The sequence below is a fragment of the Mesoplodon densirostris genome, chromosome 1 (assembly GCF_025265405.1).
Source record: "Mesoplodon densirostris isolate mMesDen1 chromosome 1, mMesDen1 primary haplotype, whole genome shotgun sequence".
Lineage (NCBI taxonomy): Eukaryota > Metazoa > Chordata > Mammalia > Artiodactyla > Ziphiidae > Mesoplodon > Mesoplodon densirostris.
This window is the reverse complement of record NC_082661.1, coordinates 34,942,731-34,969,255: the sequence shown is the minus strand read 5'-3', so window position 1 is coordinate 34,969,255 and position 26,525 is coordinate 34,942,731. Positions and strand designations below refer to the sequence as shown.

General features: G+C 44.2%; 1 protein-coding gene across 3 annotated transcripts in view; it reads right to left on the bottom strand.

Annotated features, from left to right (window-relative positions):
* The window catches only part of MYOF (myoferlin), a 157,087-nt gene that overhangs the window by 103,660 nt on the left and 26,902 nt on the right, over nucleotides 1-26,525 (bottom strand). For all 3 annotated transcript variants that reach the window (XM_060101948.1, XM_060101957.1, XM_060101963.1), the window contains exons 4-5: nucleotides 14,100-14,208; nucleotides 11,146-11,233 (exon numbers count right to left, since the gene is read on the bottom strand). In XM_060101948.1, the coding sequence (XP_059957931.1) occupies nucleotides 11,146-11,233; nucleotides 14,100-14,208 (197 nt within the window). The remainder of the gene's footprint in view (nucleotides 1-11,145; nucleotides 11,234-14,099; nucleotides 14,209-26,525) is intronic.

Genomic DNA, 26,525 nt, shown 5'->3' with positions numbered 1-26,525 from the left:
GTGGAGAATAGCTACCTCTGCATGATAATCTGGGCCTCCACTTCCCTATTCTTTAAGAGGCTTCAAAAGAAGGGTTTGCCTGGGGCCCGGATCCAAGCTCTCAGAATGTCCTTCCTTTTCTCCACCAGGCGGGTTCCTCACCTCCCTCAAGTTCCAGATGAAACACTGTCTTGCTCTGTCCCCACCCACCCCCCACCGGAGTGAGTCCCCCGTCTCGTGTCTACGACACATTATTCTATCCAGTCCTCACCAGTCTCGCACCTGTTATTAACCTGTGCGCCTCCCCACTACCATCCACTCTTCAGAAGCTGGGGGCTTGCCCTTTTCTTCTTTGTACCTGCCCTGTGCCTGACACGCACCCTTCTAGTACATAGCAGGGGCTTGATGAATGTGGAATGAGGAAACAAACGAACGAGGACATCCTGACCCCTGCCTGAGCCTTCTCGAGTTCTCCAGCAGTTGGGCAAAGCTCCCGCAGGGCTCGCGGGAGAGGGCACCCAGATGCCGGTGGGACACTCCTCCCAACCCTGGCACCAGCCTCAGGGAAGCACAGACAGTCAGGCTCCCCTGTGCAAACTTGTTCCAGACTGGACAGTGGTTGGGCCACATGACTTTAAGGCTCCTGCAACAACTAACATGAACTTTCTTGGACCACCTTGGGCCCAAGTGAGATTTCCTCTCTGCTGTGGACTGTTCCACTTGGGGTTGGTGGTTGTTTACGGCAAAAGAAGGGGTAAATCGTAGCCCTTTGTGGTGCTGGACTCTGAACAAATCCTCTTTAAGCTCTTGATGGATGTTCCAGAAACAGACTGCAGGTAACAAAGAGCCGATTTCTTCTGGAAACCTTCTGCTAGTCAGACTTCAGGCTGAAGGGATGGGTCAGAGGGAAACCACACCAAGTCCTGTCTACCACCTGCATCTCTACGTAGCAGCAAAAGGCTGTTTGAGCAGGAAATCGCCCCTTTATGTGGCAGGAAGCCGCACAGAATTAAACAATGCTAACACCCTAAGTGTTCCACAAAGAATGACCGGGGCCCTTAGGGCACAGCCGAACACACCCTTCTGCACAAGTTGTGAAATTACCCAACATTAGCCACTGAACTGGCGTGCCCCGCCCCATACTGAGACCCAGGCACACAGCCTTGGCCCTGGAACACAGCCAAGAGGATCTACAAAGTATGAGTGTTTCATGACCACAGAAGGCAACAGTAAGTTAGGAACTGCTGACTGAATAGGAAGTTGCTGGTTGTATTTGCTTCCTAGGGCTGTTGTAACAAAGTAGCAGAAACTGGGTGACTTAAAACAACCAAAATTTATTCTCTGACAGTTCCAAAGCCTAGAATTCCAAAATCAAGATGCTGGCAGGGCCATGCTCCCTTAGAAGCCTCTAGAGAAAAAGACTTCCTTGCCTCTTAGTAGCTGATGGCTCCTGGCAATCCTTGGTGTTCCCTTGGCTTGTGGCTGCATCACTCTAACCTCTGCCTCTGTTGTCACATGGCCTTCTCCACTGTGTGTCTGTGGGTTCTCACCTATTCTCATAAGGACACCGGTCATTGGATTTAGGGCCTGCCCTAATCTAGTATGACCTCATTTAACAGATTACATCTGCAAAGACCCTATTCCCAAAAAAGTTCACATTCTGAGTTTCTGTGTAGACAGGACTCCAGTGGCCATCTTTTGTATCTCTCCAGTTTGTTCTTTCTATGACTCCAGTCCACAGTGTGCAGTCCCACAGGCTGCCCCAATCTATGGACCACATCACATCCCCTGCCCCCCACTTCATGTCCTTTTCTCCTAACCTGTTAGATTCTGGGATCTAACACTGCAATCACTCCTCTAAGTGCCCCTCAATCCCTCCCTTCCCCTCACTTCATCGTACCCACCTGGTTCATTTGACTCTCCACTTACTACACTCATTCACAAAGGTAACTGAACTTGAACACACACCTTACCGACTAGTGTCACTTTAATTTCACGATCGCAAACCTTCAGTGGACTCACAGGATTGCCCAGCTATCCTACCATGTTTCCAAAGTACCTATGTCCAAGTTCTCCTAAATCCTGGTTTGAAATGGCCATTGATTAGCCAACAAGGTCAAATCCCTTCACCTTTCTGAACTCCCACCTATTTTGCACCTTGAAAGCTTCCAACATTCTATCCTCCTCACCATCAGCTAATGACCTTCCTTCTTATTTCACAGAGAAAATAGGCAATCAGGGTGGCCAGGACTACCCTAGCCAGCAGGCTTCTTTATCCAAACACTTCCCATGCCTCTCATCTTTTCCACCTAAGCACTAATTGGGCCACTATCCCACCTAATCCTCTTCCATTCCTTGATGGAGACTCCTTTCTTTATGAATATTTTTGCTTTTTTTGGTCAATATTTACTATTTCCCCACAGCAACCCTGTTTTTCCAGAGTCGTAGAATGCCAATCTCTGCCTATGATATTAATTTTGCTTCTCATGACGAGGTCTTGTTAAATGGTCGTACTGGTTAAGGCAGAATTTAATTACCTTGGGTCAAAGGTCATTGCAAAATCAGGAGAAGGCTGGTATGGTATCATCAGTGTAAGTTCAAAAGTACAAAGCAGAACATGAGAGAGTAAGTTTCTAAGCATGAAAACATTTTGGAGATAATATGCTGATTTAGCTGGAATGTTGAATAATAACTTTGCTGGGTTTCTAACATGCTAAAAGTTATATAAATAAATATCTGCATTCAACCATAAGCAATTCATTACCTTTCACTCTGATTTTTGGGTAAATGGCACTATGTGGGCCCTGAGAATCTTCTGGAACAGTTCCAATACATTGACCAAAGCAAAGGTACCATAAAAGTGCCTGTAACCAAACAGTGATGCAAACACAGGCTGGCAGGGCAATTCTGGCAGCATCTACCTTTGACTGAGGGAGGCTGTGAGCCAAGCTAGGAAATGCTGCCCAAAGAGCTCTGTCTGGATCAGGACAAGACAATGTTAACCAGGTAAAATGCTCAACTCCATGGCTTCTCAAAGTGAGCTCGATAATCAGCCTTCATCAGGATCTCCTGGAAGTTCCTGTTAACCATACAAGATTGGGCAGTTCCCCTAGATCAGCTAAATTAGACCCTCTGGAGATAGGTGATGGCAATCTGCACATTTAAAGATTTCCCCCGATGATTTTTACTATGTCTCTAAAATTTAAGAACCACTTGCTTATTATCATCACTTTGACTTTCCTAAATATCCTGCGGGGGGGAAATGGCCTAATACAATCAGTTTGCTGGACAAAGCCAATTAGAGACCTAATCGTGGAAACAGTGCCTGCAATGATGTTCTAACACATTGATCATGTTCCAGAGCAGCTCTGAACAAGACAGTCCCTTGTTCAGAAAACTTCCCATGGATCCTCAAGGTCTGTTCATCAAGGACAGATGTCCCAGTCTGGCACTCCCGGCCCTCAGGAACATGTTTCCCTTTTATTACTCCTCTGAATGAATCAGTCACTTTGGCCTATACACTAGTGTTCACCAAAATGCCCCTCATGAACAAAAATTTAAACCATATCTATTGCTCATCCATCATTCACTCATTCATTCGTTCAATCAACCATGCATTTATTGGACATTGTGGTTTTCCAAGTGCTGTACTAGGTGGTAAGGATACACAGTTGAAATACACAGCTGAAAAAGCACTTTCTCTAAGAAATTGTTTCCCACATAATAATTAGCTTAGTCTTCCCTTGAGGAATTTATTAGATGCAGCTCTGACCTATAGTTATTCATGTTTATATCTTACCTTTCTACTGAAACACAAGCTCCTGGTGGCAAACAATACCTTTCTCACCTCTGTATGCTCTACAGACAGGTATCAGTAAATGTTTTCTGAACCAGAGTGAATTTAACTTCAAGCAAAGTGACTCTGGTGTTCATGGAATGAAATGAATTTGAAGTGTGGCCAACTCTGGCTATGAATGTTTCCTGTTTTTTTTTCGCACTTCTAGCACTGAACAATGTATACTTTTAACAAATTGTTCTTCAAAAATAGATGTGAGACTTTAAAAGTAGTTTATTCTGGTCACGGGGATGTAGGCTCCAGTCAAGCTAAATGACATCTGGCAAATCAAGTCGGCAAGGTAACAGGTTTTCAGAAGATCAAGCCAGTGGTCTGAGTCAGCCCACCCCTCTTGTCATGGGAAAAGTCTCAGAGGCAGGCAATGAAAAGCAGACCTTCTGACACCACACACTTTCAGTTAAGCCACATATACCCCAGGCTCTTCAACCTTTGTCATTTTGAAATAAGAGCTTCAGGAAAGCATTCCTTAAAAGGGAACCCCTTAGATACAAACCAAAGACCTGATCCATGAAAGCAATCATTGATAAGCTGGGCTTCATTAAAATTAAAAACTTCTGTTCTGTGAAATACAATATCAAGAGAATTAGAAAACGAGCCAAGAAGTGGAGGAAACATTTGCAAAAGACACATGTGATAAAGGACTGTTATCCAAAATATACAAACAACTCTTAATCTTGAAACTCAACAATAGGGACTTCCCTGGTGGTGCAGTGGTTAAGAATCCACCTGCCAATGCAGGGGATATGGGTTTGAGCCCTGGTCTGGGAAGATCCCACATGCCGCAGAGCAACTAAGCCCATGTGCCACAACTACCGAGCCTGTACTCTAGAGCTCATGAGCCACAACTACTAAGCCTGCGTACCACAACTACTGAAGCCCATGCGCCTAGAGCCCATTCTCTGCAACAAGAGAAACCACTGCAAATGAGAAACCTGTACACAACAATGAAGAGTAGCCCCCGCTCACCACAACTAGATAAAGCCCGTACGCAGCAACCAAGACCCAACGCAGCCAAAAAATAATTAAAAAAAAATTAACAATAAGAAAACAAACAACCTGTAAAAAAAAATGGGCCAAAGACCTTAACAGAAACCTCACCAAAGATATGCAGTTAGCAAATAAGCATATGAAAAGATGTTCCACATCATATGTCATCATGAAAATGCAAATTAAAACAATGAGATACCACTACACAGCTATTAGAACGGTCAACACCAAATGTTGGTGCAACAGGAACTCTCATCCATTGCTGGTGGGAATATAAACTGGTACAGCCACTTCAGAAGGCAGTTTGGTGGTTTCTTACAAACTACACATATTCTTACCCTATCACCCAGCAATCATGCTCCTTGGCATTTATCCAAAGGAGTTGAAAACTTAGGTCCACACAAAAACCTGCACACGGATAACCTGCACACGGAAACTTATAGCAGCTTTACTCATAACTGCCAAACTTGGAAGCCACCAAGATATCCTTCAGTAGGTGAATGGATAAATAAAGTGTGGTACATCCAGACAATGGAGTATTATACAGCACTAAAAAAAGAGCTATCAAGTCATGAAAAGACATGGAGGAACCTTAAATGCACATTACTAAGTGAAAGAAGCCAATCTGAAAAGACTGCATACTGTATAATTCCAACTCTGTGATATTCTGGAAAAGGCAAAACTATGGAGACAATAAAAAGATCAGTGGTTACCAAGGGTTGGGGGTGTGTGTGGGGATAGACGAATATGCAGAGCACAGATGACATTTAGGGCAGTTAAAATATTCTGTATGATGTGATGATGCTAGATATAGACCATTATACATTTGTCCACACCTGTAGAACGTAAAACACCAAACGTGAACTCTAAGGTAAACGATGGACTTTGGGTGATTATGATGCGTCGATGCAGGTTCATCCTTTGTAAAAAAAAAAAAAAAAAAAAAAAAAAAAAAGCACCATTCTGGTGAGTGACATTGATAATGGGGAAGGCTATGCATACGTGGGGGCAGAGGGCATTCTGGAAATCTCTGTATATTCTTCTCAATTTTGTGGTAAACCTAAAACTTCTCTTAAAAAAGAGTCTTAAAAAAACAAACAAAAAAAACACATGAACCTCTGAGGTATTCAATTCCCATGGTCTATGGTCATAATTAGTTTCTTCAACTTGCAGAGGTGAATTTTCCTGAAAATCTTCACTTTTGTGTTCTATCATTAACATTTCAAATTTCTTCTTTGCAGATCCCACTATGTGGATGGTAACCTTTAAAATCAATATCAGTAGTGGTGAATAGTGGTTATCGTAGGTTGGGACTATGAGAGATTTGTATGTTCTTGTGTCTTATATTCCCTGTGATGTTTATATTTTTATAAGCAGATATGCTTTTGAACTCAAAAAACACCCCCAATGAGTTCATGTTTTAAAATCTGAAAAGATCTATTGATATTTAAATTAGAGGGAGTGGACTCGTTACTTTTATACAAAATGGTAAAGATTTTTAAAGAGTCAATTTAAGGAAAGTGAAAAAAACCAATTTCTTGGCCAGATGTTCTGTTTATGTTAAGGTCTGTGATGGCAGGAGGTGTGGCTGCCTTGCTGTTATTTCTGTCTCATGTTTATTGCTCTTATTTCCCCCAAGACTGTAAGGTGTTGGTTTTTTTTCCTTAGTGTCTTCCCTAACATGGAGTTGTACTAAGTACTCAAAGATGTCTTTGCTTAGTTGAATTGTCACATTAAGACAAAAAAAGTTTTATCTTAAAACATCCAGATAGGGACTTCCCTGGTGGTCCAGTGGTTAAGAATCCGCCTTCCAATGCAGGGCATGCAGGTTAGATCCCTGGTCGGGGAACTAAGATCCCACATGCTGTGGGGCAACCAGAGAGCCACATGCCACAACTACTCAGCCCGTGAGCTCTGGAGCCCACGCACTGCAACGAAAAGATCTCACATGCTGCAACTAAGACCCTATGTAGCCAAATAAAAAAAAAAGTTTAAAAAAAATCCAGATAATCTAGGACATTAAAAGATTTTTTTAAGTTTCTTTTAGCCAGATTATGAAATCATTATTCACCACACCACCAGCTGTGGTGAATGTTAATCTCATAGAACAAAGATGGCACTTCCAGATCAAAGAAACCTGTTCATTTTTCAAATAAATAAATTTCACTCTGTCATTTCACACTTAAACATAAAATTGCCCTGCGGACACAGCTCATTTGCAGGCCAGCACTTGCTAACATTCTTTGAAATCCAAATAAAAGGAACCCAAGTTCTGGCTCATTTCCTATCTCCATCCAGCAGTATCAGGTATTAAAAAGAACTTCTGAGGCACACCTTGGCCACCTGCCATTGGAACCTGCTGGAAATCAGCTAGCTTCCTAAGAGGATGGGGGACTCAGTCCACAAGCACTGTTGGAGCTTGACTTGTGCTGCCAAGACAACCCACGAGGTGAGGAGAGTAGCCTTGGGCAAAGGGAGCCTGGATGGCAAGGGTTTTCTCCCCAGTGGGTTTAAAATTTCAAAAGTTGGTGCTTTTCTCATTTCTAAGGAAGCAGTCTTTGCTCCGGGGAAATGGCGTGTTTTCTGAGCTTGGGCTTACAAGGGTCCATCTCAGGAGATGGGACCTCCCCCTATACTCCCAACAGCTTGATAAATTGCTTATTCTCAAAGTCTTCCTGGTCCATTAGGACACAACCCCCCCCCCTTTTTTAAGATATTTAACAAAAAAGCATTTAGTCATCTCAACATGACTCTGAGCCAAACCAGATCATTCTTTTCTAATAACTCAGCTTCTTAGAGGAAACAATTTGAATGCCCATACAGACTGTGGCACTCAACTGAGCTCATAACTACAGCTACCCAGAATTGTTTTTGTGATAATAATAATAATAAAGACCACATTAAGGTAGAACTTACTCTATGCCAGGTACTGGGCTAAGTGCTTTCTATGCATTATCTCATTTAATCCTTGCAACCACTTTATGATGTGCTACTGTCCTCCCCCACCTTACAATAGAGTAACTAAGATTCAGACAAGTTTAGTGACTTACCCAAGGTCACATAGCTAATTAACAATAGACACAGAATCTAACCTAGGCTAGTGTGACCCCAAAGCCCTTTCTCTTATCCATAATGTTACACCTTCAGAAAAAAAAAAGTCTTGTCTCCAAACCTGGACTGAAAGTTCCTGGAGGGGAGGAGCTGTATTTTTTTTTTTTTTGCGGTACGCGGGCCCCTCACTGTTGTGGCCTCTCCTGTTGCGGAGCGCAGGCTCCGGACGCGCAGGCTCAGCGGCCATGGCTCACAGGCCTAGTTGCTCCGCGGCATGTGGGATCTTCCCAGACCGGGGCATGAACCCATGTCCCCTGCATCGGCAGGCGGACTCTCAACCACTGCGCCACCAGGGAAGCCCGAGGAGCTGTATTTTAAAGAATTACCACCCTCACTGCAGCACTGAGCAATGGGTAAGGAAACCCAGCAACCAATTTCTTTACTCCATAAATACTAAGAAGTTGTGTGATGCCAGTTCATGTAAACTATAAGTTTACTCTTTCTACTTGAATGAACCTCAGTGCTATTTTTTTTCCTAAAGGCTCGGCTCAAGGGGTACCTCAAAAGGACCCATTTAACATTTTGGCTCTTGAAATGGAATAAACATAATGAAACTGTCTTTTATCTCCCAGTATACAGGGCTGAATAGTGTCCTCCCCAAAAACTTGCCCATCTGTAACCTCAGAATGTGATCTTATTTGGAAATAGGGTCTTTGTAGATGTAATCAAGTTAATCTGAGAGGACACTGGATTAGGGTGGGCCGAATCCAATGACTGGTGTCCATATAAGACGTGAGAAATTTGGACATGGACACACAGAGAGAGCACCATGTGAAAACAGAGACACACAGGGAGAACACTGTGTGATGACAGAGGCAGGGACTGGAGACATGGGTCTACAAGCCAAGGGACACCAAGGATTGGCAGCAACCACCAGAAGCCAGGATACAGGCATGGAACAGGATTTCCCTTAGAGTCCTTGATTTCAGACATCTGGCATCCAGAACTGCGAGAGGATACATTTCTATAGTTTGAGCCACCCAGTTGGTGGTGCTTTATTACAGCAGCCTTAGGAAACTAGTAAATAGGATCTGGCTTAGGAAAAATATCAGTGTAAGAAAAGGCACCCTGGTCCTCCCAATTCAGAGGCTACACCAGATAGCCCGCCAGTTGGGGCTGCCTTTTTGGGCCCGTAAGTTCCTACTGTCCTTTCGAGGCTGAAGCAAACGCTGGTGACAGCGGACATCAGCGAAGGAGAAAGAAATTAGTCGGACCACTTGGTTCAGCCCCTGCTGGCGTGCTGCTCAGGACTGAGCTGTTTGCTCTGTGGTGTGTCTGTCATCACTGCTCTGGCAGCAAAGGGAGCCACAGATGTTCTCAAGCCACCACAGGGCTCTTGCAGGGCCAAGAGCGTCCGAGGGCAGCGCAGCGTGCCCGTGGTGCCGGTGGGCAGGGGGGAAGGCAGAGCGCGTTGCTGATGTGCTGGTACCCTTATAAGAGGTAAGGGGCTATGTCAGTCCCAAATGTCCCCAAGGAAGAAGGGGCCAGGTGACCCATGCTGGACACACAACTACATGGTCAATGAATGGGCCCAAACCTTAATATCGGGCCATCTGTGGGCTGGGCGAGCAGGGGCAATGGCTGGGTTGGGGCTGAGGCAGACAAGAAGTCACACAGGAAGGGGGCAGAGACATCACAGGGCAGGAAGGGAGGTGCTGCCACGGGTGCCAAGAAGACCCCTCAGGTGGCCAGAGAGCTGAGTTCAGAACCAAGAAAAACTCAGAGAAGCCAGGACTGGAAGAGCCAGGCCTGGCAGGAACCAGGGCCAGGGTGCCCTCCCAGGAAGAGGGATTTCAAGGCGAGGCGAGTGGGCCCTCCTTCCCTGGGGTGCACGCCAAGGCTGGGAAGATGGGGGCGTCTGGTGAGACCCCTCCGTTCAGAGGAAGCCACAGAGACACGTCTAGCATCCCGTCACCCTGGAAAGATGCTAAGAGGAGGTCGGACTCAGCTGCGTGAAAGGCCTGACTTGTAGACTGCCCTCCACCCGCGGCCCAAAACCCACCCCGAGTCCCACGCCCCAACCCCATCCAAAGCAGCACCTGATGGCCCTGAATGACCCACAACCCACGTCCGTGAACAAGGAGCACAAGGTGGGTTGTGCGGCAGGAAGCACTTGGTTAAAGGACCGAGGGGCTGTTTGGAGGCAGGAGGGGGTCAGTCAGGGCCAAGGGAGAGAGAGGCTCCAATCCAAGGGCTCCGACCACGAGACTGACGGCTGAGAGCACAGCCTGGTGATGGCACATTTAGGAGGTGAAGACACGTGAAGAGAGTACAGGCCACTCCTGAGACTCACAACCAGGCAACAGTGTATGGGGTGCAAGCTACAAACCCAAAGCAAAGCCCTGCCTGGGGCCTTCTGCTGGATGGGCTCGCGTGAGGCTGCTCAGTCATGTAACCAAGCAGGACCCTATGAGGCCTTCACAGAACTGACCCCGCCCATGTCCTCTGCCTGCCTTTTGTCTGTAGAAAAACTTTAGTCACAGAATAAATTTAATCAGAGAAGTGAGAAAATGCAGAAAGAAAGAACAACAGTCAAGCAAGACAAAATAATAATACTTTAGCCGTTAAACAAAGTCAGGGACCTTTAGTTCTTCCTCAAGGACTACAGATACTATTCTGAGCTGTTTTGTGTCCTTTGAGCTGTTTTGCAGATACCGAAACCCCCCACCAGGTGGAAGAAGTTAGCTGTAGGCTGTCCACAAGCACGCAGACCCCAGACCCGCTGGAAACAGGAGGTTGATGATGCTGACTCCCAATTACCTCACCACCAACCCATCAGAACAATGCCCACAAGCTGACCACGCCCTGCTCCTTGAACATTATAAGATTCCTCACTACCCCCTCCAGGGTGGGACACACAATCTTGAGGTCATTAGCCCCCTGTGGCCCTGTTTACCTGGCAAACCAATAAAGCTATTTCTTTCTACTTCACCCAAAACTCTGTCTCCAAGATTTAATCTGGCACCGGTATTCTGTCACCGAATTTTGGCAACAGTAAAGGACTGTCTCGCTGTCCCCTCTCCTTTGAAGGGCATTTGATAAACTCTTGTAATGTCCAGTCAGGGCTGCTCCACCTGCCTCATGGGGCCCTGTCTAGGTGGGCAGGGAGCTACAGAGAGCATAGTGACAAGGAGAGCTTTCTTGGAGAGTCCTTGTGTGCCATTAGTAGATCCCCCCTGGTGTAGGCTGGACCTTCAGGAGGGTCAGCTTACCTCCCAAGCCTGCCACGCTGGTCCCACTGGGGTCATTCGGATGTGGAGTTGAAGGTGGATCATAGCCGATCACCAGGTCAATGGTGGCCTGGGTAGAAAAAATTCATTGCAGACAGAATCAGTGCAGGGCATCAGAATGCTATAGACTCAACACAAACCAATTCAGCAGGAGTAAAAGTTCTAGCAGGGCTGAGCAGGGGGATGGGAAAGTGAGAAGAGAAAGAGAGAAGGATGACACACCCTCCACTGTTTATATCTTCCCACCGTGTGAGCCCAGGTGGAGTGGGCACACCTGGGAAAGCAGTTACCTGGTACAGGTTGCCAAGTGTATCATTGCTAAGGGGCAGCCTCATAACTGGAGGAAAGTTTTGTGACAAGGAAACTTGTAACAAACCTCCTTCCTAGGCTGGAGATGACCTCCAATCACAGAATTACAGTCACAGAGGATCATTCTAAGTGTTTAAGTTTTTTGTTTGCTCATTGACGTCTTTGTTAATTGCTGAAATTTATTTTCACACTTCTCTCCAAAAAGAATTTTAAGCGACTAACAAAAAGTTATAAAACGATGTGATTCATAAAATGGGGTTCAAAAAAAAGGAAACAAGTCTGATTAAAGAGAAAACAGAGATGCAAAACATGAAGTTGAAGATAAGTGCCATCCCTCTTGCATTAAATATGACCCCAAGTTGGCTAGAAGCCAAGGCAAGGAGAACATAAAATGTTATACATAACCTTTCATTATCAGAAAGGAAGAAACCTACCAACTCGTTATAGGAGATAAAATTATTCCCATTTTAAAAATCTGAGTTAAATTTCTCACGTGGGGCATTATTTTAGGGCAGAGTTTCCTATACTTTCATATTTTGTGAACTGATAAAATTTCAAAAAAGTTTGCGAGGGGGACTCAACATAGGGTCGCTAATTTTTATTTTGCCAAACACATGCCCTCAACTACCAGCTACTACTATAATCATTTCACAAAATAAAGGACTTTTAACAGCAAAAGTGAGGAAGGATAAACCTCAAAATAAAAGAAGTCCTTTGAAAATAAGAATGGCACACACACACACACACACACACACACACACACACACCCAGGTTATCAGATAAAATACAGGATATAAAATTTGGAACATATTTATACTACAAAATTGTTCATTGTTTATCTGAAATTCAAATTTAAATGGGCATCCCACACTTCCATTTGCTACTTTTGCTACACCTGGTAAACTCTAACACATACACACACACACACACACACACACAATTGCCCTGTCTGCTCATTAGTAAATACTCCCTCATGGATCAGCACATTCTTTGCCAACTTAAGAACTATGACCTGGGAGACACTGAACAGGATAATAAATGATGCCTCTGACAGCAGTTTCTTGGCAAATATAGAATCATAAGAGCAGCGTCTCATGGCTACAACCAGGCCACAATAGGAACACCGAATGCAATGAGGGGCTCAGTTGCCAAACTTGAAGAATCCACCTTTCACACCCTAGAAGAGTCCATGAATGGCTCAACCTCTGTATCAATGGCTTCCCAATAACTTCAGGATCCTCAGAGGTGCTCCAGGCCCTCTTACAGGGGTAAGGGGACACCAGGGGGCCAGGCCTGAGGCCCTCACTCTTCCTTACTCCATTCAACGCCTACAATTCTGCCATTTCAGGGTTCTACATATGCTTTCTCCTCTGCTTTAAAGAGGAAAAAACAGCCAGAAAAATCACTGACTTGTACCATCTTTCCTTAGTATCATTTCTCTCAGCCAGTTTGGGGTAGATAGATGACAGCTGACATTCTGAATTTACATTTTATGATTAGAATGCTAATTCACAGCAAACCTATATGTTTTGGAGACTAGACCAGCAAAACTGACATTCCTAATGGACATTAATGCATTCTTGCCTTCAGGGATGGCCTCTTTTAAATTTTCTCCCTTTGCCCAGGCTCCCAAGCAAAATATTGACAAATTGTTTGGAAAACGAAGGGGTCAGAGGTTAACAGTGCAAGCATATTAGCTTTATGAGTGCTTGTTAGCAATCTTAAGAAATCTGAAAGCTGTGATGCTAGAGTCAATTTTTTTTCAAGTGAACTTGAAAAAGAGTCTCTCTTCTGGTCTCATATCAGACAGTATCAGTGTGTACTTGTTTAGAGAGGCTGTGATCAGAAAACATTCAGCTGCCAATGGAATAATAAAGACCCTGGGGACCTCCTTGGTGGCTCAGTGGTTAAGAATCCTCCTGCCAATACAGGGAACACGGGTTCAAGCCCTGGTCCGGGAAGATCCCACATGCCGCGAAGCAGCTAAGCCCGTTCACCACAACTACTGAGCCTGCGCTCTAAAGCCCATGAGCCACAACTACTGAGCCCACGCGCTGCAACTACTGAAGCCCAGGAACCTAAAGCCTGTGCTCCGCAACAAGAGAAGCCACTGCAATGAGAAGCCCGTACACCACAACAAAGAGTAGCCCCCGCTCTCCTCAACTAGAGAAGGCCCGTGCACAGCAATGAAGACCCATTGCAGCCATAAATAAATAAATTAATTAATTAAATTTTTTAAAAATCATGATATTAACATCTTGATATTCTGGTCTAATATTAATGAATTACCTTCTATAGAATGCTTCAAAGAGTATCTGATACACAGAGCTATACTCACCATACAAATGTTAACAACTAAGTGAATATGCCCAGAGCTGTACCAAGAGAGGGTCCCACTCACACTATAGCATTCTGCCATAGAAAATCAAGTTTATCTACTTTGTAGTTCTGTCAGTATGAGTACAGGATGAGGCCATATCATTTGTAAATGCACCTATTTATCTCAAAACCAGTAGGGAGAGTGTGTGTGTGTGTAGTGAGCTACTTATAATTTCACACTCTTGTCTTAATGAACCTTTGCAAAGCCATCTCACTTCAAAGCCATTCAACAAGAGGGAAATGCTCACCCCAGTCTCTTGCCCCCTTTCGTTTAGCAGGGAGATCAGTTTGTAGGGCAGCGATCGGCTCTGGTCACCAATCAGGTCTTTCAGGGCTACGGTGGCCGTGCCAATTAACCTGCAGGGGAAAGGAAAAAGCACACAGTAACCCACATAAGAGGCATGTTTCCATTTCCGCACTGGATCTTCCAATCCTCTTCCTATTCATCTGCGAGCATTAAAATCACTCATAATGAAGCATGGGCCATTTTGTGCTCTCCCTAGCAGAGTATTTTGGCAGTAACCATCACACAGCAGCCACCACGTCTCCATAACAAGCAGTCATTTCAAGAGTCAAACTATGGTGCCTGTGAAATTTCAAGTCACAAATGAGATCGATGGATGAGAGACAAAGACTGAATATAACCTCAAAGAATACAGGAAGAGAGAAAAGTAGGACAAAGTTTAGGCATTCTTCTGTAATGGACATTTAAAAGGACTCATAAAACATTGTCCACTGTAACCTGTTAATATGTTGTGATACAAAACAAAAGGGAGTTTAAGGTAGCAGAGGGAATTAAGGTTGCTAATCAGCTGACCTTAATATGATTAGACTGGGCCTACCCGGATAATCCAGGATTGAAATTAGAAGAGGGAGACAAGAGTCAAGAGACTTGCAAGAAACACTCAACAAGCTGTCACTAGTTTGAAGGGACCACAAGCCAAGGAATGCAGGCGGCCTCTAGAAGCTGGAAAAGGTAAGAAATGGATTCTCCCCTAGAGACTCCAGAAGGAATATAGCCCAGCTGACACCTTCATTTTGAAGGTAAGCCCACTGGACTTCAGACCAGTAGAGCTGTAAGGTGGTAAATTGTGACGTTTTAAGCCGCTAAGTTTGTAGTAATTTAAAGCAGCAACAGAAAATTAATACAGGCCTCATGCAGAAGTTTTTCTCACTTTCACCTTATTTCCTAAAATTTTTTGATTTTTGTTTGTTTGTTTGTTCTGTTTCCATCATCCTTCTTGTAGGTAGTAGCAGTAGTAAACTTCATCTCATGTAGGCCATGGTCTTCAGAGACTGGCTAATTGATTTAGTAATGGGCTGAGGAAACCACACAAGAACATAGAAAATCTAAGCTTCCACCTGGGCCAGGTAACACATGGTTCAGAAGCTGCTTTGGTGTAACAGATACCTGACCGAATGTGAAAGTCTGAGTCCAGGTTAATGGAAGAGCGTTAGGAATTCACTGACTCAGTCCTGGGCACTGATGCTGTCTGATGTGTACAGCCTCAACGTAGAAGAAATGACTTAAAAGTGCATAACTTGTAAATTTGTCGACTGATTTTCATTTGAATAGTATCATATAGTAAAAGTGGTATAGGAAATAATTTTAATGGAAATAGTTTTGTGAAATAAAGGCCACTTGGGAACATTTGAGCAATAAAGAAAACCAACATTGTCCACTGTAAAAACATCCCCCCAGGTAAACCTTCTTGCAGTGTAAATAGGTTGCTAGTTTACTGACGGGGTAACTTGCTAACTCACATGCTGTGGAGCATCATTCAAAAGTTGGATGTGTGCACTTCTTTCTCTTCCTGGACCCCAAGGGATTATATTCAGCCTCTACCACTTACCCATCCACCTCTTATTTTTTTGTTGTTATATTCTTTCATTTGTTTTATTTTTTGGATTCCACAAATAAGTGATAACATATAGAATTTTCTTTCTCTGTCTTACTTCAGTCACTAAGCATAATACCCTCCAGGTCCATCCACGTTGTTGCAAACAAGAAAACTTCATTCTTTTTTATGGCTGAGAAATATTCCATTGCATATATGTGCCACATCTTTTTTATCCATTCATCTGTCGATGGACACTTAGCTTGCTTCCATATCTTGGCTATTGTAAATAATGCTGCTATGGGGCCTCCCTGGTGGCGCAGTGGTTGAGAGTCCGCCTGCCGATGCAGGGGATACGGGTTCGTGCCCCGGTCTGGGAGGATCCCATATGCCGCGGAGCGGCTGGGCCCGTGAGCCATGGCCGCTGAGCCTGCGCATCCGGAGCCTGTGCTCCGCAACGGGAGAGGCCACAACAGTGAGAGGCCCGCGTACGGCAAAAAATAAAAAATAATTAAAAAAAAATAATGCTGCTATGAACATTGAGGTGCAGATACCTTTTTGAAATCGTGTTTTCATTTTCTTTAAATATATACCCAAGTGGAATTGCTGGGTCCTATGGTAACTCAATTTTTAGTTTTTTGAGGAACCTCCATACTGTTTTGTATTGTTTTGTTTTTACAGTGGCTGCACCAATTTACATTCCCACGAACAGTGTAAAAGGGTTCCCTTTTCTCCACATCCTTGCCAACATTTGTTGCTTGTGGTCTTTGTGATGACAGCCATGCTGACAGGTGTGATGTGATATCTTATTGTGGTTTTGACCATCTACCTCTTAGTGCACATAACATACTGGCACAGAAGTACACCTGTGTCCCTCCTTACTACAGTGAAGCTCCTGAAAGGCAGGGGTTGTTTCCTGTTCTGTTCATTCCTCTAACCCCAGTGCTTGGAACATAGTTTGCTTATTAATAGATATTTACTGAATGAAGGAAAGAAACATTTTTGTAGTTAGGGCACATGATCAAAAAAATTTATAGAACACACATCCCCAGGGAGTTGGTCAATATAAAAGTGTAACCTGTGGAATATAGTCTGTAAATTGGGGTTATAATGCACAACATGGTATGAGAGTGGGTGAATTTAAGGAGTTCCCCTTGTGAAATGCAATCAAAAAGCAAAGAGAGTCCAGGGTGTGCTCTCAGTATAGATACTGAAAAAGGAAAAGAGAAATAGTAAGAATTTTTAAATGCTATTTACTTATGTCTTGTCTATATTTGCAGCGACTTATACTAACAATAGCAGATATGATAGCCTGGATTATCGTTAGCATAAAGTTAGAAAACTAAATATCAAGTCCTCAAAATGATAGGAGAGATTCCTTATACCAAAAACCCCGTGGTGAAGAAACCGTAGTTGAGAATAAAAATAGCTCTGGGCTGTCAGGCAAAAACAATAATCAGGAAAGATTCCCCCTGTGGAGAAATATTCATTTTATTTTAAGATGTACATTTTGTTTTAAAATCAGGAAGTGAAAGTTGATGTCAACATAGACACATTATTTTTAAACTGACATGTATCTGTATTCTCATCCCCCACTCGGACCTCAGAAATAGGACCAGATTGTAGATTCAGGGTCTGTCATCCAACCACATATGTCCAGTGATTCAGAATAAGTGACTTCACTTTCTGTGAATAGGTATATTATATCACACAAGACCAGACATTGCTATGATACCCTGTTTCACACAACTAACCCCACGATGTGAACAACTGGCACAGGGCTTCTTGAAAGAGTGCACTGACTTGAAACGAACACACCCAAGATTTTCAACAACCATGATGGATTCTGCTCTCTTCTAATATCACAAGTAGAGTCAGAAAAGAAAAATTTTGCCTCCAGAGGACTGAGTGCACTTTTCAGCCCTTTTAGGTCAATACAGAAATTAGGTCTCTCTGTCAATGCTGAGAATTGATGGGACCTTTACAGAGTAATTTTTCATACATGAGTATGTTCACTCCGTATGTTAGTATCTTGTTTGTTTTTGTTTTTTTAACATCAGTATGTTTTCTTCTCTGGGTTTTTATTCCCCTGATATATTGAGGACAAGAGACTACCCATGACTCCATCTCCACCTGATGAAACAGAGAAACCTCCCACACAAGGTGAGAACCCCTGGCAAAATCTCTTCCACGTCTCTCTCAGCCCCACAGGGTGTGAGCTTCTCTCTATGGACTTCTCTCCATGTTTTAAGACAGCAGGCCACAGGGTTGGTTAATTCGGTTTTTTTCAATAAGAACAAAACCTGGAAAGGTTTAAAAGTTATCTGGGGCTTCCCTGGTGGTGCAGTGGTTGAGAGTCCGCCTGCCGATGCAGCGGACACGGGTTCGTGCCCCAGTCCAGGAAGATCCCACATGCCGTGGAGCGGCTGGGTCCGTGAGCCATGGCCACTGAGCCTGCGCGTCCGGAGCCTGTGCTCCGCAACGGGAGAGGCCACAACAGTGAGAGGCCCGCGTACCACAAAAAAAAAAAAAAAAAAAATGTTATCTGACTCGTACTCACCTTGGAAAGACATGGAAACACACTGGATTTTACTCTTCACAGTTCCATGATTCATAACCTAACTTTATGATTAAAATCATAACATTGTACACTTGAACGTGTACTGATTTGCTTTTGCTAAAGCCAAGATGACCTGAATCTCTATCAACAATAAATAATCCCTGGAACAAAACAAAAAACACAGCATGCAGGGATGATACTGAAGTGGAAAGAGGGCTGACCTGGGTTGGACCAGCATTTATCAACAGCAGCACTGCTGACACTTTGAACTGGATAATTATTTGTTTTAGGGGGCTGTCCTGTGCCTTGTCAGATGCTCAGCAGCTTCCCTGGCCTCTACCCACTAGAGCATCTCTACACATTGCCAGTTGTCCCCATAGGCAAAATCACCACAGGCTGAGAACCACTGGGTTAGACAATTCCTGTTCTACCCCTAACTCTGTGTCCCAACTGCCTTTGAGGACTTGGCTAAGTCACCCAAATCTCTGAGCCCCCTTCATTATCTGCAAATGAGTAGATTGAAAGAATTCCTCAGACCCTTTTTAGCCCTGAAAGTCTGCTACTGGCTTATATATATGATGTTCCTATGTATGTCTATTCAGAAAACTCTCTCATGTTATACATTTCTTTTCTCTTAAAGCCTTTGTTTATTGATTTAGGGGGGAAAATATCCTAGAAAATGTCCATAATGAACAATCCAGAATACTAGGCAAGTTTTCTGCCTTCAAAGTTATTGGCCTATAACATCAGGAGTCAAACAAATTCCCACAGGGTGTCAGGAGGAAAGTTTAGGCCAATAACAGAAATGTGGAATACAGTGAGTATTAGGTGAGACAATAGGGAGTGGTGGGACTTGTGGCTAACTGGGGAGAACAGCTTTGCCTAAAACACGAAACCCATCTGCTGGCCCTTTATGGCCCTGAATGGTTTTACAACCTCCATTCTGACTCGTCCAGTATCCGCTGCTTTCCCCTCCCCATGAGAGGGTGTGAGAGGATGGTAACAAATAACAGACCAGGAATGGAGTGAAATAAAAGAAGCCAATCGTGAAGTCTGATCTCAATTCCTTCTTTCAGAAACCTTTAGTCCCATTTCTTAAGATTTGCTTTTTCATCATAAAATTCTTATGCTTGTGGGGGTGGGGTGGGGGAGGGGAGGGAGACATCAAAGAAAACTTAAATTTCTTTTTTCTGAAGATAGTGCTTGTTTAGATGAAAGCCTAGAAAGACTTTAATCCACAAAATATTTTTAACGGCTCAGTGAGTTGAAGAAAAATGTAAACAGTTACAACTTCTAAGATCTTTCACTGTAAGTTGAAGAAAACATCCCCTATGGGTGTCTGAACTCTATAGGGCTTTGAAGGCAAGCCTGGCCTGGCCTATTTTCTATGATGTTGCTTGGATACAAAATACAGTGAGAGACTGGGAAATGATGACTTGGCCTCCTACACAGGGAATAAGAAGAGTTCAGCCGGACCACAAGCCAATTTCCTTTAAAGAAGGTGATACTAAACCAAGACCCTTTTTCTTTCATATTACTAATGTTATAAATATGTTAAAATATTATGGTGTGAAAGTAATGGGGAAACTTTTACCCTGTGTTTTCATGGAAAAATAAGAGTCTCCCCATGGGCTCCACCCAACACTAAAATGGATGGACCACACCTCAAAAAGAAACTTATGGTGCAAGAATAATAAACAGCAGATGTATTCTGAAATGAAGAAAGAGCCAGTCCTTCTCCTATTCCTTTCAGTCCACGAACGCCCATATAGTTTGTTGTTGGTTCTCTCTGTGACATCAAACTAATTCTAGGCAATGGAAGCAACTACTTGAAAATTAGATGTTAGGTTTGGGGGAACTAAAGAGTTTAACTGTAAACTAGTCAACTCGATCATGCAAGTGTTGGTTAAGAACTTTTGTTTCTTTCTTGTTAAAACAGAGTCTAGTGTGTTTAAAAGAGAAATGGAAAACGTTTTCCCCTTTGGCCTGGACGCAAATGTTAACAGTCGCATGCCACTGTGGTGAGTAAGGGCTTTGCTGGCTAAGTTCTTAATAAGGGAACTCACATCTAGCGAGTTGTTCTTCTGTGCAGCAGGGACCCAGCCCACATGGATTACTGGGGGAGAGTTTACTGGAAATTCCCTCATGAAGGAAAGGAAAAATAAGTTGGAGGCTGGAAAGTCACACATTGCTCTCTCAGCTCCCAAGGACTGCAGAACTACCAACTTCCCATCCTTCGAGGGGCAATAACAGTCCCCAACGGAGCTGGGGAACACATGCTTTTCTGAGTGGCTCCCAGGTCTCCTGCAGGACCATGACTCGCCCACCCTTTGAAGCACTGGGCTCTCAGCCAGCTGGGCCTTGTCGTCTGCGCCAGGCCCAGAAGGCCAGTGGGGATGCTCGGCTGGGTCCCATCCCCTCCGCAGACTTCTCCCTCCCCTAGGCCAGTATCGGTGGAGCTCCTCCCTTGGCTCTGAGCCAAAAGGAGGGAGCGCCAAGCCCTGCACCTTGCTTCCTACCAGATGGGGGGAGAGGCAGGGGCAGCCATGGGAGTGAATCCTATCACAGGGAACCCCAGAAAGCACCTCCCCGGGTCACCCATCCACCTCACCTGGGGGGAACCCTCCGAGTCTCCCAACCCGCCCACCCTTGCGCTCTGGATTAGCTCCTAAAACTGTTTCTCAGAATGTGGTTCCCCAGACTTCCCTGCAGGGCGGGTACAGATTCCCAGGACCCTGAGTCAGACTTTTTCTTTAGTTAATTCTTATACCCAGGAAGTTTGAGAAACAATGGTCTAGAACAGGTGGAGGGGTGGATGGAGGGCGGGGGAAGGGAAGGCAGCTGGCAAAGCCAGACCTGGGGAACAGGGAACACGTGCAGTTTTCTAAAAGTACATTCAATGTGATAATACAGGTTCACGTTTGAGAAATGGACATAGCAATCAATTATTTAATAGAACAAAGGAGAAAGCAAAACTCCATCAAAGTCTACTCGGCAGGCCTAGTTACCTGCGCCCTCCCATAGCTTCCCATCCTTACTGCACACCAGGATTGTCAGAGGACCCTGAGGCCTTTGTCCTGTTCATCACAAGGGAGCAGGGGTTTTAGAAAACCTAGAAACTCCTAGTCCACACAGTGGTTCCCCAACCTAGCAGTGTACAAGCCCCCTGAGGTGGAGGTGTAACAAACTCCATGCCCAGATTTTGGAATCACTGAACTAGCCTGGAGGCTGTGGCAGTATCTGCAGGATTCAGGGCCAGCCTTTGCTGCAGATGGCATCACTTTAACAGGGGAAGGAGCTGAGTGGAAGCCCAGGTCTCTTCTCCAAAGCCCTCCTGGGCAACGAGGCTACAAGGCCAGTGGTGGGTTAACTAGCCTAATGCCTGGCATATAGAAGATGTCTAAGAGTTAATTTCTTGAATAGATGACTGTAACCTGCTATTTTGCTATTTGCTCTTGACCAATTCTCCTGTTCATTCAGTCCTCAAAGTTCTGGCTCTATGCTTGCCCATTCTGGACAGTTCAACAGAACTCCCAGGCTCCGTCTCTGTCTAATGCCCTCATCCTTTAGACTCAAGGCAGTAGTATTCACTCATTCATTCATCAAGCACTTGGACCTTATAAAGTAAGGGGGACAGCATAACATAGTGACTAAGAACTCGGCGCTAGACAGAGCTGACTGATTCAGACTTATCCTTGTACCACAGATTTTGTAACTTCTCTAAGCCTCAGTGTCCTCATCTGCAAAGTGGGGATAATGACAGCTCCTACCTAACAGTATTGTTGTAAGGATTAAAAGGATAATCTGGTAAGTGCTTAACATCACTTTTCATTATTATTTCAGACACTATTCTGGAAAAAGGGATCCTAAAATATGGGGAGGGGGAAGGGTAAGCTGTGACAAAGCGAGAGAGAGGCATGGACATATATACACTACCAAACGTAAGGTAGATAGATACTGGGAAGCAGCCGCATAGCACAGGGAAATCAGCTCGGTGCTTTGTGACCGACTGGAGGGGTGGGATAGGGAGGGTAGGAGGGAGGGAGACGCAAGAGGGAAGGGATATGGGAACAGATGTATATGTATGACTGATTCACTTTGTTATAAAGCAGAAACTAATACACCATTATGAAGCAATTATACTCCAATAAAGCTGTAAAAAAAACTCATGCACAGCCTAAATCACAGGAAGGTGGGTTTATCTATGCGGAGTGTGGGCAGGTGGGCATAAATGAACAGATAAGAACCCTTTGTAACTACCCACAGCCATTTCTATACAATCACTGTGCAGAGTTCTTAAAACCAATCCTTTCTCTTACGTACATCAAATAGCTCCCTCCCCACCGTCAATGCTATATATACACTGTGAATCTGTTTGGAAAACAATTTTTATTTTCAGGATTAGACCAGAAGTAAACTTCAGCTGTAGATGAATTCTCATAGAATCCAATTAGTCGAATCTGAATGCATTTTTTTTTTTTTTTTTTTTTTTTTTTTTTGCGGTACGCGGGCCTCTCACTGCTGTGGCCTTTCCCGTTGCGAGCACAGGCTCCAGACGCGCAGGCTCAGCCGCCATGGCTCACGGGCCCAGACGCTCCACGGCATGTGGGATCTTCCCGTACCAGGGCACGAACCCGTATCCCCTGCATCGGCAGGCGGACTCTCAACCACTGCGCCACCAGGGAAGCCCTGAATGCATTTTTAAAGCCATAGGTCTCATAAAACGTTTCATGATAAAAGAGACCCCAGAGCAAATCCTTATATGAAAAACCTTTCTAAACCAGCGCACGTGTACGTGCGTGCGCACACACACCCTGTACCCTTTTTCTCCCCTTTTCCCCTGCTTCATTCTTCTTCATCATATTTATCACCATCTGATAAACTATATGTGGATTTACTTGTTTATTGTCTGTTGCCTCCACTCAGATGTGAGCCCCATGAAAGGCATGGAGTACCCCCAGCGCCTAGAGCAGTGTCTGACACACAGCAGCCATAAGCAAATATTTGTTGAATGAATAAACTAACTGATACATCACTGAAGATAGTCCAATGACCTTGCAAATGATTTATAGGTTATGAAGCTTCCTCTCCTAAGAGATGTTCCTCCAAGTACAATCAGGAGATAATTACAGCTCTTATTATGAAATATCTTTCTCTTTCAGTCTCTTTGGGTGTTTCTCACCAGGGCTGTGATCTCCCCAAACAGCGGGGTTCAGCCTCTCCAGCACCCAGAGCCAACCAGCCCAGACCAGCTTTGATCTTTGCATAGCTTTGCTGCTCTGTTGAAAAAGCGGAACTAAAAATAAATCAGAACTGGGAGTTTTGTTCCAAGTACCATCTGCCTCTGGCTTAGACTTTCGCACAGCCCGAGAAGCTACTCCAGGTAGAAAACCTGCCTCAACCCTTCTCACCAACCACACTGAGGAAAAGGAGAGGTCATGGGGACCGCCTCAATTAATCCCACTGCTATGTTTACACATGGCACTGGCAGAAGTGAGTCTCACCACTAGGGGAAATAAAAGTATTAAAAGCTTGAACACAAGGTCTTTTGTTTACCAGTAAACAAAAATTTCTCATAAGCAATACCACACCGTCCCATCAAATTAATTTCATTCCAAACCACAGTCTTTCTGTTTTCTTTAAGCAAAAACAAAACAAAAACAAAAAACCCTTGCCCAGGGAGTTAGTATATTTCATAACCCAGACTTGTCCTTTTGCTTTTTCTAATTCTACAGCCCCCAGTACCATCCTGTGTGTAAGTGTGTGTGTTAGTTATGCTGTGCTCTCACTGTCACATCCTGGCACTCTGGCCCTCAACACACACACACACACACACACACACACACACACACACAGGAAATAAACATTGGAAGGTCTGAGGTTAAACTCTGGATTTACGAGGTTAAATCCACGTGCTTCCAATCAAAGAGCTGGGTGACTTTAAGCAATTTGGTGAACCTCTCTGAGCCACATTTTTCTCAACTCTAAGACGTCAATAAGCCTGTCTGACTCAAAGTCATTATAAAGATGAAAACCGACTGCGTGTGGAGCAGTTTTAGCACAATTCCTGGCCCATGGTAAGCCCACAATAGATATTAGCTATTATGTTGCTCATCAGGAAATTTAAGTGATTTTCTTCCTTAATTATATTAAATTTGCCCTTATGTCTATCACTTACTGAGGAAGTATTCCAGCCACCATCATGAAGATGAAGAAACTTGCCAAAAGCCACCCAACCGGTAAGTAGCAGAGCCAAAATCCAAACTAATCTCATGATCATGCAGCTGACCACTTGCCCACATCACCTCTTATGCAAGAAGTCGGGTAAATTTCCTCCTAGGTATATTTTGAGGTCTTCGGTTATCTTCTTCTTACATTACAGCAAAGCAGACAATTTACCTTCAGAGGATGTCTCTAACTTTGCCGTGCATTTGTGTGGGGTATATGTGATGGTTTCAAATGCACAAGTACACACACATGGAGGGGAAAAATAAGAGTACTAGGAAGGCAAACTTTTAGACAGTTACAGTCATTTTATATCAGACATTGTAATTCGCATTCCTACACGTTCAATTTGAATCTTTTTTTAATACTTTCCACGTCTCTACTTCACTTGCTCAAGCTTTCCTCTACCTTCCTTAACCTGTGGAATACGATTATAACACCTGTTTCATTGTCCATACCTACTCATAATATCATCTAATAGTGTATCTGTTTAATAATGATGTATCTATTTTTTTCTTCACAATACTGAGGTAAAATCCTTCTGAGTACTCTACCTTATGCTCATGAATTTGAAGGTTTTCTCACTCTGGATGGTGGGAGCATTAACTATTCTCAGTCCTCAGGTAGTTTCCTCACTGACCAGTCCTCACCCGAGGAATCAAGTGGAACCCTCTGCAAATCTCTGGAGCTCTCTGCATGGGTGGTGTGTGTGTGTGTGTCCACGCACGCCTAGCTCTAGGCTCCCACCTGCACCTCCCCAACTCTGGGAGACAACCAGGATCTTCCTGTCCTACAATGCAGCCTGGAAATGCTCTCTAGGCATGAAGCTGGGCACTCAAAGGGCTCAGCTCATTTATCCCCCTCTCTTGGGGATCACTGTCCTGTGCTGCTAGTGTCCAGTATCTGAAACCACTGGGGCATGTATTTCATCTACTTTTTCGGTTGTGTCAGGTGAGAGGGTAAATCTGGTCCCTGTGACATCACCTTAGCATGAGCAGAACACACACACATACACACACGCACAAATCTGAAAACTTGTAAAAATCTTTCATTCCTATATTTCCAGGCTCCTGAAGATGCTTCTTCTTTAGGAACTCAAGCAGAATGACAGCAGGGCCAGGATGCCAAGAGATCAGGGTCCCAGGCTCAACCCCTCTGAGCCTCAAGTCTCATCTCCACTTCTCAAGGTCATTGTGAAGATCACATGAGATGAGATATATTCTCTGAAATCATCTTGTTCATTGCAGGGAATGAGCTTAAGTGACTTATTACTCAATAGCATAAAATGTCTGCTTCAAACATTTACCTAAGAAGGAGGTACCAATACTCTGACAATGAGTGGGGGTGTTTTGTTTGTTTGTTTTTTGGCAAAATTAGAAAAAAAATTTTAAGCCAGGGAGTTCCCTGGTGGTCTAGTGGTTGGGATTCGGTGCTTTCACTGCAGTGGCCCGGGTTCAATCCCTGGTTGGAGAACTGAGATCCTCCCACAAGCAGTGCGGCATGGCAAAAAAAAAAAAAAAAAAAAAAAATTAAGCTAAAAGATAATCATTCCACCTCCATTTTGGTCCCTATAGGTGGTCAGAGGTTTTCAGTGTAATGGAAAAGTCAAGAGCACAGGTCTGAATATAAATGCTGACTCTGATACATACCTGCTGTGTGACCCTAAGCAGATGACTAAACCTCTCTGAAAAAAAACTAGGTATCTGTGAGGATTAGGTGGGATAATGCATTCAAAGGGCTCATTAAGGGATGGCCACATTGCCTGTCTGGAAAGGGAACCCTCATTCTTCAGCCACTGGGAAAATCCTTCCACTCTGACATTTCAGCTAAAAATACCATTTCATGTTCATCATGTGACCAAGAGGCTCCTCTAGCTCTTCCCTCACCCTCTTTCAGTCCACACGGCTGGTTGGATGACTGTAAAATGAGGAAAAACAGAGTCTGCGCAGAACAGCCCCACCAGCTCACAGCGCCTAGGGAGGGACGTTGCTGATGAATCAGCACTGTGCGTGCTCAGACTGCCCGGTCCAGTCCCTATGGGTGTGGGCACC